The 14,729-nt window shown below is 33.1% G+C and overlaps 1 protein-coding gene across 1 annotated transcript in view; it reads left to right on the top strand.

Annotated features, from left to right (window-relative positions):
* Positions 1–14,729, top strand: part of LOC101889994 (voltage-dependent calcium channel type A subunit alpha-1) — a 206,278-nt gene that overhangs the window by 164,794 nt on the left and 26,755 nt on the right. The window contains exon 25 of the mRNA XM_059120872.1: positions 3,143–3,354. Coding sequence (XP_058976855.1) covers positions 3,143–3,354 — 212 coding nt within the window. The remainder of the gene's footprint in view (positions 1–3,142; positions 3,355–14,729) is intronic.

Raw genomic sequence — 14,729 nt, 5'->3', positions numbered from 1 at the left:
AAAGCAGTAAGTTCGGCCAGGCGGAACTTTGAATAACCCCAATATTTGGAACTAATTTGGAAATTTTCAAAAAAAAAAATAAAATCCGTTAAAAAATTAAAAAAATCCGTTGAAAATTCGTTTATGTCGGGGCTCTACGAAGACCTGTGTCGCTAAAATCAACAAAATGTCGCTAAAATCAACAAAATACGGAATATTGGGAGGTACTGCTATAGGGGGGCTATTCGAAGACGTGGACCTGCATACGAAATTTTTAGGCATAGGCTGCAGTATCCATTATAAACTTCGAATATGAAATTTGAAATAATTGGGGTGAATGATGTGTCAAAAATCATGGTTCACCGTTATATAGGTGCTATACTAAATTGTGAACCTATATAGACAATCCTCTTCCAGGAGGTAAAGTACTCAGAGGGAACTCCTTATGTGGATTTTCAGACAATTCCAACGAAAAATTTGGCTTCAATTATCAAAATGCCGAATATCGGCAGGAAACGATGTCGTGGACATGTATTTCCATGAGGCTAAAATCGACAAAATACAAAATATTCGATGTTATAATTATACATATGGGGGAAAATATGGATTCTCATAGGTAGAAAACTACCTAAGTACCTCAAACCTCAAATACCAACTTGGAATAATAGAAATTTCTACTAAAACGCGGACCTATATGACCTATTTTCAATAGCGACAGGGACCTAAAATACATTTGAAAGGGGTTTTTCCACTTACTTCATTCCTTTCGGAAACTGAAGTAATTTCCCCAGACAGATGGATGGACAGATATGGATAATTCGACATCGAATCTTATGCCGATCAAGTATATATACCATGTGGGGTCTAAAGGCTTACTTCGAGAATCCACAAATAGTATGGTGGGGGATATAAAAATAGAGGACACGAGTACTGGCGTTTTGTATAATAACGAAAGTGGAGGGAGCAAGTTCCAAACTCTTCAAAAAAATGTTATCCCTTCTAATTAAGATTTCTTCAAATTCTTAAATTTATGGGGTGTAGGTTCTTGGACTATATAGCTGATAACAATACGAGTATTATATTGGTTAAAAAATATAAACAAACATGAGTGTCAACGAAGCGGTACTTTAAAATCTCTATTTCAGAAATGCATTAAAACTTTTTTAACCAGATCGTAGCAAGTCAGAATATTCAACATTTGTTATAAAAATACATAAAAATTCTAAATATCTTATTTAACCGCCAGAACTTCACATATATTCAAAACACATTTTAGTGTTTAATTCGTACTTCATATGAGTTAATGCAAAATACTTCTACAAAGCATCATTATACCCTCAGTCATATGGTTACAGAGGGCATATATCATTTGATACGCCAAAACGTAGACCAAATCCGTTTCAGGACATTTGAAGTCGATATAGCGATGTCCGCCCGTCCGTCTGGCTGGCTGGCTGGTGAACACGATAACTATCGAAGAGAGTAACCGATTTGATCCAAACTTGGTGCGTCGTAACATTAACGTCAAACTTAGATCGAGTTCGGAGATGGGCAATATAGGTCCACTCCTTCTTGTACCTCCCCCACATTTTCAAGGAAAATAGCTTTTTGAACAGAAAATGAATGGATTATCCGATTTTACTCCAACTTTGCAAATCCTAATATTTGCGTCAGTGCTACGTCTTGTGCAAAAATGGAAAATATCGGTCCACGCCATCAAGTACCTCCCCCACAAAGAGTCAAAATTTTGATTAATTACAGCTCTTATAAAATGTATTGTAAGAGTCTGTAAATATTAAGATGGACAATATCGGTCTGCTCCTTTTGGTAGCTCCCCCACAAAAGGTCGAAATTTTCAAAAAAAAAAAAAAAAAAAATATTTTTTTTGCACAGAAAGAGAAACGATGCTACGATTTTGCTCCAACTCTGCAAATCCTAATATTGGCGTCAATGCTACGTCAGGCCCACTACATCAAGGACCTCACCAACAAAGGGCTAACATTTTGAAAATTTACAACTCTTATGGACTGTGATGTAAGAGTCCGATTGTCTTAAAATTTCATACCTCCCAAAAATTTTATTACCCCAAGGTCTGGTGTTAAGATGGAATATATCGGTCCGCTCCTTCTGGAACCTCCCCCACAAAAAGTCGAAATTTTCAAAAAAAAAAAATAAATAAATAAATAAATATTTTCTGCACAGAAAGAGAAGCAATATTCCGATTTTTTTCCAAGATTGCAAATCCTAATATATCTGACGCATATATTAGGATTTGCAATCTAGGTCAGGTCAGGTGCAAAAATGAATAATATCGGCCCCCTCCATCAAGTGCCTCCCCCACAAAGGATAACAATTTTGAATAATTATAACTCTTAAAAAATGTGATGTAAGAATCCGAATGTCTTAACATTTCACACATCCCAATATTTTTATAAACCCAAGATGTGGTGTTAAGATGGAATATTTCGGTCTACTCCTTCTGGTTTCTCGCCCGAAAAGTTTCAAAATTTTGAGTATCCATGAAGCTAAAAAAAACGCGAAATTACAATTTGATTCTGAATTGGTACATCTCAATATTTGCATCAATACAAGATTTTTTATAAAAATGGTAGAGATCGTACCTTTTCTTATGATACCTCCCCCACATATGGTTCAAGATTTTGAAAAACAAAACGCTCCTAAATAGCGGAATAAGCATCTAACTCTCTTCAAATTTCACACATCCAACCCCTTCTGGTACCTCACCCACAAAGAGGCGCAATTTCCAATACTTATATATGACATTACTTGTGAAACAATCCAGCGATTGTTTACAATTTGCTACGATCGCATTTAATGAAGTTTTAAGCTATATATCAAAAAAGGAAAAACAACTTGGGTGACTCGTTTGAAGGATAACATTTTCGACCAAAATTTCGACCCTGTATTGTTTTCTTTAAAACTATCATATAACCTTTATACACAAAATGCTCCTATATAAGAGTAAACCCCGATTTCAAGTGTTTTATAGTGGTGTAGGGTAAATTCATTTAATATACGCCAATAACCTATTTCAGAGTAGTGTTCGACCTCTACTAATTAATTTACAAAATGTGGTTTTAAACTATTTCAATGTGATATAATATTTTCATTTTTACAATTTTTATTTTTTACAATTTTATAGCTGAAGAAATGGATCAAGCCGATTCAGAACTTAGGGAAACAATAGAAAAAATCTGGCCATTGCAAGCCAAAAAAATGCTAGATCTGCTGGTGCCGCCCAACGATCAATTGAACAAGGGCAAAATGACAGTGGGTAAAATCTATACAGGATTCTTATTGCTGGACGCATACAACTCCAGGCGAGATGGCGGCGGCGGTCAAGGAGGAATGCCGGTAAGTTTTTTCATGATCTTTGTATGCAATTGAAATTATTTTATAAATTATAAAATAAATTAAAAAATAAGGATAGGAATAAAATTAATATTATGTTTCAATCAAATATGAATGAAAAAAAATCAATTGAATAAAACAGGTTTTATTGATAAGAATTTCTAGTTTTCCAAAAATATTAGCTTTAAGTTGAAAAACTAAATTAAGTTTTGAGGTTATTACAAAAATTACGTATTTATTTTCATCGTATATCTCAGGAAAATTATTATAAATTATCTTTTCAAGCTATGCTTAAGGAAAAAAACTACTTTTTTATTTTCTTATTGTAAATATTTTCTTTAGATTATTACAAAACAAAACTATCTGGTAGTATTTGTAAAAACTCGATATTATAAAATTAGGAAAAAAATTATACCTAGCGGTTTTTATTGGCACCAATGTTGTTTTCAACCAAAAAACAAAAAAAAAAAAAAAACTTAGAGTGATTTTCCTTATTAACATGAAAAAGCTCACTTTCGTAATGAAAAACCAACAAAAATTAACAAACAATATGAATTGCTTAAACTGCACCAATACGAATTGTTTTCTAATATATTTAAGAAAAAAGCTTTATTTATTTGTAACAAATTATTCAAATCAAAAACAGAAAAAAATTATGTTTATCTTAAGCCATACAAATTTGATATATGTTAATTGTTTATTTTCAACTTCTTTTCACTTTATCGTAATCGAAAACAAAAAATAAAACAATTGTTTCAAAAACTCTCGGTCATCACAATTGTTGTTATATGTTCAACAAAAAACTAACCAAAATTAAAAAACAAAAAAAAATGTAAAATGAAATTCATAAATTATAGCAGAATTGGAAAGAGGTACTTATTACTCTCTTAAACCAAAGTTCATATTTTTATTAATGTTTTAATATTGTTAATCCTTAAATATTCTAATATATTACTCAACATATAATCATTATATTCCAATTTTGAAAAGTTGATTAGCTTTTTGCGAAATATTCTGTTAATGATTACATTTACGAGAGTTTAAATCAAAAAATATTCAATTGATAGAGAATACAAAAAAAATGCTATCCGCTATGCGCTAACATTTTTTCTTCGCCGCATACAAGTTCTAATAACAAAGGTCCCTTATTTAAACGAGCCCCATATAAGGTTATGTCCCGATTTGGGACAGTATGATGCAGCGAACATCTACTGGATGTAAATTCTCCTAGCAAAAATTGTTTATAAGCCATATATAGTACACAAAAACCTCTTAAAAAAAATCCAACATAGTACTAGAATAGCCTTCATAAATTGGTTAGGTTGATATTTTCTATTTGGTAGTCCCGATCACATTCTCCGACCGAATTGGCTACACTTTTGTATTTCGGGTTGGTAACAAGTAGAAGAGACAATTAAACAAAGCCTGTAGACGGACGAGTTCGACCATATGAAGTCAACCAGAATTTTCGAGTCGGACCGGCAGTCTGAGTCGAAGAATTTTTCTATAGTCTGATTCGGGTCTGCCAATATTTGTTTTTAATCGATTGTAGTTTCGGCTGTGTTGTACGTTCCGCCATACCGTTGAAAGTAAATCTTGACAATATCCTCCTCTTCAGTTTTTGTCAACAAAGACTTGTCTAATATGACTGGATAACGTAACATGCAATCCTTGCTCATTTTCGAGGATAAATGGATCAATTATGCCTCTAGACTAAAATCAGTACCAAAAAGGATCGTGTTAGGGTGCATCAGCGTGCGATTTTTCTGTACCCCAAATTCGACAATTTTGCTTGTTTACATACGGAGCTATTCTTCCTAAATCACACACTCTGCAACCATGATCTCCAAAGTAATGTCGAAACATTTCACAGCTATATTTAAGCAGCGGAAGCATAAATCTAATTATTTTAAAATTCAGACATGAACTATGTGTTACCAACCCTAATTAAAAACAAAAAGTTGGATTGAAGACCCCTTACTTGAATACCCTCAACTGTGTCATAGAGGGGGTTTGTCCAACCACATCTTTGGATCTTTGAATAAAGATAATAGAAGATCATAGGGGTCCACGTTTTAGTATATCGTGTATTAAAGCCCCTCCAGAATATTTTCGCCATAATATTAGGCATTTATTCTGATACCACAGTCGATTAATATGAGCGGAGAGCGACCATCGGCTGTTATGGCAGCCCACACCATCACCATGGAAGGCGCTTAAGTTCTGGTGGCCCACCGAAAGTGCACATTTTCAGCTGACCTCTTTGGCAAGTAAACACGATCATTTTGTTTGTTTACAAACTGCTGGACAACGAATGTTTTCTCATCGGAGAAAACCAAATTCGGCAGTTCACCACTATCGGCCAAGCGAAGCAACTCTTTAGCTCTTTTGGGTCTATTTTCTTTCAGTTGCGGTGTAAGTTCTTGCACTTTTTGGAATTTCGATGGCTTTACCCCGAGTTCATTTTTCAATATTTGCCGAATGGAATATTGAGATATGTTCAGCTCACGAGCCATTTTTCGGCCACTGCGACGCGTTTTCCGATCAAGTCGCTTCTTTACTTTTCGAACCATTTCTTCTGAAGTTGCTGGGATGGTACGAGACAAAAAAGATTTATTCACATTTAAATGCTGGAGTGTTCTAACGATAGCCACTTGTGGTTTTCCAACCAAACATAAAGAAATCACACTATCGCGCTTGAATTTCATCAGGAATAACTTTTTATCTGGAAAATTCTCACCAAAATGCTTTTGTACGCTTGTTACTGGAATAATTTTAAAAGCTGTGGGACTAGTGGCTTAGAAATGACAGCAGTCTGAAGTTGGCTGCAGTTTTTTCATCTCACCCTGTAAGCAGTCTGAGATCGGATATATTGAAAAATATACATATCATAATTAAAATGATTTTTTCATAGTCCAATTATGTATCCCTACATCTTAAAGGATTCGTTCACTTCAGTCGAAAGGGTTCCTGATTTATGAAAACTTTACAGTAAAATATAAGTGCAATATCTTATATTCCCTCCTTACTTTGCTATTTGGTTTTAATATCACTTTTCGAATTTTGGAGCTTTTATGAAGCTTGGACTTTTAGCAGTGATTTGAAATGGTCCATTTTTTTTCTGACCTGACATAGGTTGAATACAATTCGAAAAATCAGATATTTTCTACCTAGTGCCGGGAACAATTTTCCAACGGAATTGTTGGAAATTTCCTGTTTTGTCCACTTCAGAGAGTCAATTGATGCAGCTTAGAAATAAATTCTTCTCACAATCTCTTCCAAGACCGGTCCCAGGAATTGTCGCTCTCCCCTATGTGGTTCCGTATTTGGGAGCATAAACTCGATAGGTCCAAATCCCTGTAAGACCTTTCGTATAATGGGAATGTAGCATGTATATTTGACTTTCAGCACCTGGTGTATTAAAGAAAAGGGCTTGTCAGAAGGTCATCAGGAGCTGCGCAATAAACCATGATTTTATGGCTTCATTATTTTTAAATAAGCTAAAGCTTGATTTGAAAAAAATTGAATCATATTTGGACAAAATAAAAAGCTTTTCAAAACTAAACCTTTTCAAAAAGATTGAAATCTACTAACATACATAAGGCTTACAAAATATTTATTATCAAACAAATTTGGAATAATGATAATAATTTCAAAATCTTAAATCCTTCAAAATTCAATGGCGCTTTGGCCTATGTATTTTCTGTGAAATATTTTTTCCCCAAAATATTCTGGAACAGTAAAAAATTGAGGCAATTTCCTAACTTTATATGCTGCTGCTACTCGCCTTGCTAAAGCGCATATATTTTTTTATTAAAAACCCGAAAGTTATTGAATACTAACCCAAAAAACTCTTGTAAATGTTCATTAAATTAAGAATAAACTATTTATTTCAATATACTCTTTTCGATTATATACGAGTTATAGAATTCCGATTGATGATAACGTTTATCCTTGTGTGTTTTTCCGTTTTCAAGTTTAGACCATAGCTCAGTAATGATTATATTTTTTCGATAAATAAAACAAAAAAAAAAAAGTAAACTTACTTTGGCATGCTTTTGTTGCCTTAGATGTTAAATCAAGTATATATAAAATATTTATGTTGTTAAGTTTATGTATTTTAGGTGGTAATTGAAAAAAAAAAATACACAAAACAGATATAAACAATTTCGAGAAGAGAACTTTTTTGGAAGAATTGCTACAATTCTTTCCAAATACATTGTTTTTTATAATTAAAATTAAAAAAGGTTTTGTTTGTTACTCTGTAATTTTTTAAATCTATATAAATGTGTCACAAAACATCATCTACAACAGTAACAAAATAATTATACAACACAATATCATATCACAAACATATACCAAAAAATATATATATTTACAAACATATATATAAATTTGAAAACAAAAAAATCATTGAGGTATTAAATATTTTCATTCTTCTATATTTAATTAACATTCATTTGTATGTGTTCGCGTGTATTTGTGTGTGTGTAAAAAAATCGAAAAAATATCTACGATAGCGGAAAGGTCGTGGTGAAGATGATGAAGAACAAATGCTCAGTCCTACAGCTGATGAAGAACCGGTATAATAACACAACCAAATGGTTTTTCTAGTATTGTACAAAACTAAAATTCCAAAAAAATTTTTTTCAAATATTTTATTCGTTTTTTTTTCGAATTAAAAACCCCCCCTTCAAAATTCCTCTGTGTATGGCTATGTTGTATATGATTGTGTTCCTAGAAGAACGTCAGCAAAGAAAAAATTAAACAGCTAGAAGAATGTACATAATCTACAATAATATGTTCCACCAAACAAAAAATGCTCGTTTATTTAATCTATAAATTTGAAATTGTTTACTTTTTTTGTGTCACATACAAACAAAAATGAATGCCTTTCCCAAAAAACATAAACGCAAAAAAAATAATGGCTGTGAATCCTTGCAAATAAAACTCAAAAATACACACCTCGCCATTTTTTTCTATCTGCTACAGCTAAATTTTTCGCTTCTATTTTTATAAGACAACCTAAAAACATTTATGATCCGATATGTATAAATGTTGATTTGACTCAATTACTGAATGATATCTATCATATCTAAAAATGCATCCTTTCTACTACTACCACCACAAAAAAAATTATACATTTATTTAAACGCCTGAACATATTTTTTCGTAGTAATGATGAGAGACTTCTAAAGATGATTGATAATATTTTTTGAAAATCTGAATCGCCTTCGGAGTAGCGGAATCCACTGCAGACTCCTGAGCAGCAACCTCCATTGTTGTCCATCATGAGTTGTGGCATTCGGTTTTAGGTAATGGCCAGAGGGGATCAGCTTTGGCAGAGCTGATTTATTGCTCTACATTCTACATTGTAAATAAGGATGTTCCCACCCGAACAATAGGATACTATCCACTTCGCCAGACTTTATCATAGTTTGGCTTGGCAACTCGTTATTTCTCTTGATAAAGAAATTCGACGAATAATCGTCTTCATAAGCAGATCGTCCGATTTCATAACTTCTGAAAACCCATTGGAAAGCTCACTGGGCAGAATTCAGAGATTTCACCAACCATATATTCAGGGAACTATCTACCCTTCCGGGGTTTCCCAGAAAACGACAAAGCTATTGACGCTAGCTATGTACTTGCTGGACGAACACCCGAAATAAGACAAAATATCCCCCAGAGATAACGGGACCAACGAATCAGCTTGATGACCTCCATCGTTCCAGGGTCAGGGAATTGATCGTAGATGTCAACCGGCTAGAACAGGAGCATAAGAAGAAAATATGGCTAGACCATCGGAAGTGTTGGAACATTGGAAGCGAAATAGGTTATCGCCCTCGAACACTGGGAAAAGGTTTGCCAGGATCTCATTTAACGACGTAAGAGTGAGCATGTTGAGAGTAATTGGGCGCTGCAAAGAGTTCTATGCCGTAAGAGATTACATCAAAGCGAAGCGGTACTACCACAGTTTACGATAGGTAATGTTGCAAATATCATCCAAAAAACTAAGTCATCACGAGCGATAGCTTCATTACCATGATAGCTTCAAACAGGTAACTGGATAAGGCTGCGATTGAGAAGCAAGCAAAAGTCCTTAACCTTTCTAAGAATGTTAAGAAAGTCGTTCGCGCCACCCAAAGCTTTTCCCGATAAATTAATTGAAAAGTAGGCATTAAGACACGCAAACTTTTTTACCGAAGGGTCGGTCAGTGATTAGTTATGTGGCCCAGTATGGTATGGCTGTTAGATTGCTGCCATGCGAACTACAACAGATTGTCTACTAATGACCAGTGGACCATCTATATGAGGCAACGGTGGTACGAGAGTACGAGAGTACATCAGCATAACCACAAGCTTGCCTTGCATAATCTGCTTGGTATTACTGAGGGAGCCATCCAAATCATAATATGGCGTATAACTCCCGCACGCAGGCGTGTCAATTACAGTATGGATGTCTTCCTCGGGGCCCATCCCCTACCCACCCAGACTCCATTATACCATCATCGAGATAACTATTATGGATCCTTGGTTTCTTTAGACGAAATCCCGTACAGGACATTTGAAGTCGATTTAGTGGTGTCTGTCCGTCTAACTGTTTTACGTTACAATACTCAAAGGGAGTATCCAATTTCGTCGGTCCATGCCTAATTGTACCGTCCCCAAAATAGAAAAATTTCCCAAAGAAAATAATTTTCTTCATAAAAAGAGAAAGGCTGGTATTAGTACTTGGGCAGGTGCGAAAATGGATAACAAGGGCTCACTCCTTCTAGTACCTCCTCCACACAGGGTTAACATTTTGACTATTGATAATTCATAACTCTTATAAAATTTGAAAAAACAGTCCCACTTCGCGCATCCCAACATTTTTAACAATTCTAGATTTGGCATGAAGAGAGAACGGACCACTACTCTAATCATAACCATTTTAATATGTGAATCTGGACAGCAATTTTTTTTGAAACTTCGCATATTTCGATGTTTTCACCAACCATAAATACCCCCACGAATAATTACCTTCTGGTATCTTCGGGAATACCCATAATTTCATTTGAATGTTTTGATATTTAAAGTAAAGACTGTACAATCTTATATGGCCAAAAATTTGGTAGATTGGTTAAAGTTTTATTATGACCTACCTACAGCTGTACATCCGATCTTCGGTATTCCAATGCTTCTAGCGGCATCTTACATGAAAATTTTTAAAAATTTTTAGTTTTATAATCTCTAAAAGAAAATTGCCTTCCTTCCCATATTTTGAATGTTTAGGGTGTTTGGCATAACAAAATATTGTATTTTCTATTGAAGTCTCTCAATCATTACATACAAAAATTAAATCATAATAAACATACCAATCAACCACATAATATAAAATACTACACACATTTCTACGCAAATGGTGACGAAACTCAAAAACAAATGTATATTGGTATGAAATTGGACACAAAACTCAAAAAACATGCAAAAATTACAACAATAAGAATTATGAATAAGAAAACAAGGATTTGCGAAGAAAAACAAATTAGCAATATATTTTATTTATCTAAAATTAGCAACAATTTATATAAACGAAACATAATATGAGCACAACAATTAAATTCTTACTTATATAAGCACCGTTGTTTTATTCTATTCTTATACAATTTTATTCATGTTAAAGTAAAATGTATATATAATAATGTTTTTTTGGAACTAGTTTTTGTAATGTTTTTTCCTGAAAAAATATACGCTATGGTCTTATTGTTATAGAGTTTTATAAATTATGAATATATATTTTTTTACTATTAGCTTAGATGCCAATTAAACAAAAACAAAAAAACCCAAAATCATATATCATACAAAACAACTTAAAACGTAAACCCAAGAAAGATTTATTAAAAAATACTCAATGTGAAATTAAATATCATTAGAAATTGAAAACGAAAAAAATCAATTAGTAACAACCAGGAATAAATGTGTCCTATATTTAACAAAAAAAAAAAAAGATTCTTTGAATAGTTTTAGTGTTTTCATTTAAATTTTATTTTTATTTAATTTAAAAGAGATTTTAGATTTTTTTAAAACTTTTACTTGTAATAATTTTCAATTTTGTTTAATTTTCTCTTGTAAATGGCTAGAAGTATTAGCATGTAAATAAGTAAATTTTTTATTTACTTTAGATGAAACAAGCATGTTTCAATTTATTTGTTTTTTTGGTTTTGAATTTTAAAGTGATTTTTTATCATCCTGAGTTTATTTGTAAAAAATTGTCTTCCATCACTAGTTTGTCTCTCAAATCTTTAAATTTTAAACCTCTTTATAATTCTTGTAAGTCTAGAACCACTTATTTTCTCAATGCCATTTCAGCATGTTTTTTAACACATTAATTCTCCCGTTGGTAATTTATTTTAATACTCTTTTATTCAAAACATTTTTTTTCTGTGAGATGTGAAAACCTTATGTTAAGAAAAAAACGGATAATTTGGCTTGTGCTGGACAAAATATATTCAAATTCAGCCAAAAATAGGAAAACTATAAAAATAGTGCGAAAAAAAACATTTTTCCAATACAAATCCAGAATATGAAAATAGAGCCAAAAAAAGAAGATCCGTGTATCGCCGTTCTGAAAATTTACATCGCAGAGTAACGTAAAAAGAGGGAGAAGTCTCCCCTTAATATATATTTTTTTTTTAATTTTTCGGTTCTATTCCTTTAGTCTGGAATATTCGGTTTAATATTCTTTGGAAACCATATATTTAACATATACGGGGTGAGAAAAAAAGTCCAACAAAATCAAACGCCATAACTTATACACTTTTTTAATTCTATCGAATGAAAGCTAAAAGTATCGGTAATAACATCAAAATTTAGAATAAGTTTAAATTTGTGCAAATCGGTCACCTTTGGCACGAATTATGGTCTTAAAGCGGCCAATGAAACCGTCACACGCCCGAATGTTGCTCTGCGGTATTTTGGCCCATTCCCGACGAAGGGCTTGCTTGAGGTGCCAACCTTGCTTCGTCAAAAGCTTTAATACACCCTCCAGAATATTTTCGTGATAATATTCGGCATTTTTCTGATGCCACGGTCGATTTATACGAGCAGAGAGCGACTATCGCCTGTTATGGTGGCCCACACCATCACCATGACCGGCGCTTGAGTTCTGGTGTCCAACCGAAGGTGCACACTTTCAACTGACCTCTTTGGCAAGTAAACACTATCGTTTTTGTTTGTTTACAAACTGCTGGACAAAAAATGTTTTCTCATCGGAGACGGAGAAAACCAAATTCGGCTGTTCACCACTTTCGGCCACGTAAATCAACTCGTTAGTTCTTTTGAGTCTATTTTCTTTCTGTTGCAGTCTAAGTTCTTACACTTTTTAGAATTTCAATGGCTTTACCCCGAGCTCATTTTTCAATATTTCCCGAATGGAATACTGCGATATGTTCAGCTCAGGAGCCAGTTTTCAGTCTCTGCGACGCGGGTTTCGATCAAGTCGCTTCTTTACTTTTCGAACCATTTCTGCTGATGTTGCTGTTTTCTTCCGTCCACATCCTTGACGCTACGCTACCAGTATCACGGTAACGATCGATGATACGAGACACAAAAGATTTATTCACATTTAAATGCTGGAGTGCTCTAACGATAGCCACTTGTGGTTTTCCAGCCAAATACAAAGAAATCGCACTATCACGCTTGAATTCCATCACGAATAACTCTTTTTCTGGAAAATTCTCACCAAAAAGATTTTGTACGCCTGTAAACAATATAATGCGCTGTCACTGGAATAATTTTAACAGGTGTCGGACGAGTGGCTTAGAAATGACAGCAGTCTGAATTTGGTTGCAGTTTTTTCATCTCACGCTGTATATCATTTTAGAAGGAAAACTTTACAGAAAGATTTATTTTTCCTTAAATTTTACTATGAGTTGCCACGGAAAAAAATTTCGATCAAGAAAACATTGATGCAAATGTTGTCAAGAAAAAAGCGAAAATATTTCCGAACTTTTTTCGACAATTCATTTCTGGATCTTCATTGGAGTTGATGCAAGAAAGTAAATTAAAAATTGTTCTTTTTCAATTTTTTTTTAAATTTTTCTTTAATAACCAGTCTTGACTGTGGAAAATTCCAAGTGTATTTTTTACATATATTTCGAAAATGTTAATATACAGCTTAGAAAATGTGTAGAGGGCTTTAGAACACCTCAAGCATAAGTGGTTCCAAAAATGGGTCATATATGTCCACTTTTTGGGGGTAGACCCGATTCCAAAAAGAAATTACGTTTTTTCTTGTTTTCGATTTAATTTAGTCAAAGTTTGGCATTTATAGTTCATATTACCTTCCATATAAAAAACTATCAACGTGGGTCCAGGTTTAAGTTTATGGCTCATATACATAAAGGTACTACTGTTTCCAATCGATTTGGATTTTACTTGGTATCTTGGTTTCTCAAGTCGTTGAACACCACTTGGCTGTAAAATTTGAATATAGGTCAATATTTCAGAGTTATATATAGATACTTCTCGACTGAAGTTATGGATCTTGGCCTCAAAATTGCGAATGTTTCCTCCTCAGACTATTTACTATGAGTATGTATTTCGGTATAACCCAGATTCCTGTTCTGGGTGTAAAAAAATCGAAATTAGGGTCAGAAAATCAAACTCCAATTTTTTTTCTATTCGCAGACCAATTTTGAAAACTCTTTTAGGGACGTGGAAACGCCGTGGACGCCACGTGGCATCTTATATAAACTAATAAAGACGTAAAGACGAAAACACCCCAAACTACATAGTGTTTTCACCTCTCAATCATTTTTTCTCCCCTTAATTGCACTTAGAGAATTTTAGATCAAAATTATAAATAAAATTTTAACTAAAATCAATCTTAATGAAACCGAAAAAAAAACAATTGCCTGTAAAATAAATTTTAAAAAATTTTAAAAAAAAATTTCTTAGCTAAACAACAAAAAACCTAGACACAAAAGCTAGCAATTAGTAATGCATTTTTTTCCTGTACAAAAAATATTTATTAACAGCAAAATTATTTGAAATTTATCAGCGAGCTAAAACAAAGCAATATCACTTTTTTCTCTTTTTATTAAAATTATTATTGTTATTCTTAAGCATATTTACTTGATATACCTATATTTAAAAAAAAACAAATATTTATTAACTTTTTTTATATTTTTCAAATGAAATTACATCGAGTACAAAAGTCATTATTAATCATATTTTATATTTTTATTTTTCTTCATTCAAACGAAAAAAAAAACAAAATTTTTTTATGTTTTGTGTACGTTACGATGTGATCGATCGTTCGAATCGGGTGGCTATTTGAAAAAAATCTCTCTCTGTCGAAATTATGTCTCTGAACAAAACAACAACATCAACAC

This window comes from Musca domestica, unplaced genomic scaffold, assembly GCF_030504385.1.
Source record: "Musca domestica strain aabys unplaced genomic scaffold, Musca_domestica.polishedcontigs.V.1.1 18, whole genome shotgun sequence".
Classification (NCBI taxonomy): Eukaryota; Metazoa; Arthropoda; class Insecta; order Diptera; family Muscidae; genus Musca; species Musca domestica.
Note: the sequence above shows the minus strand (reverse complement) of the source record. Positions and strands in the feature narration are given on the sequence as shown.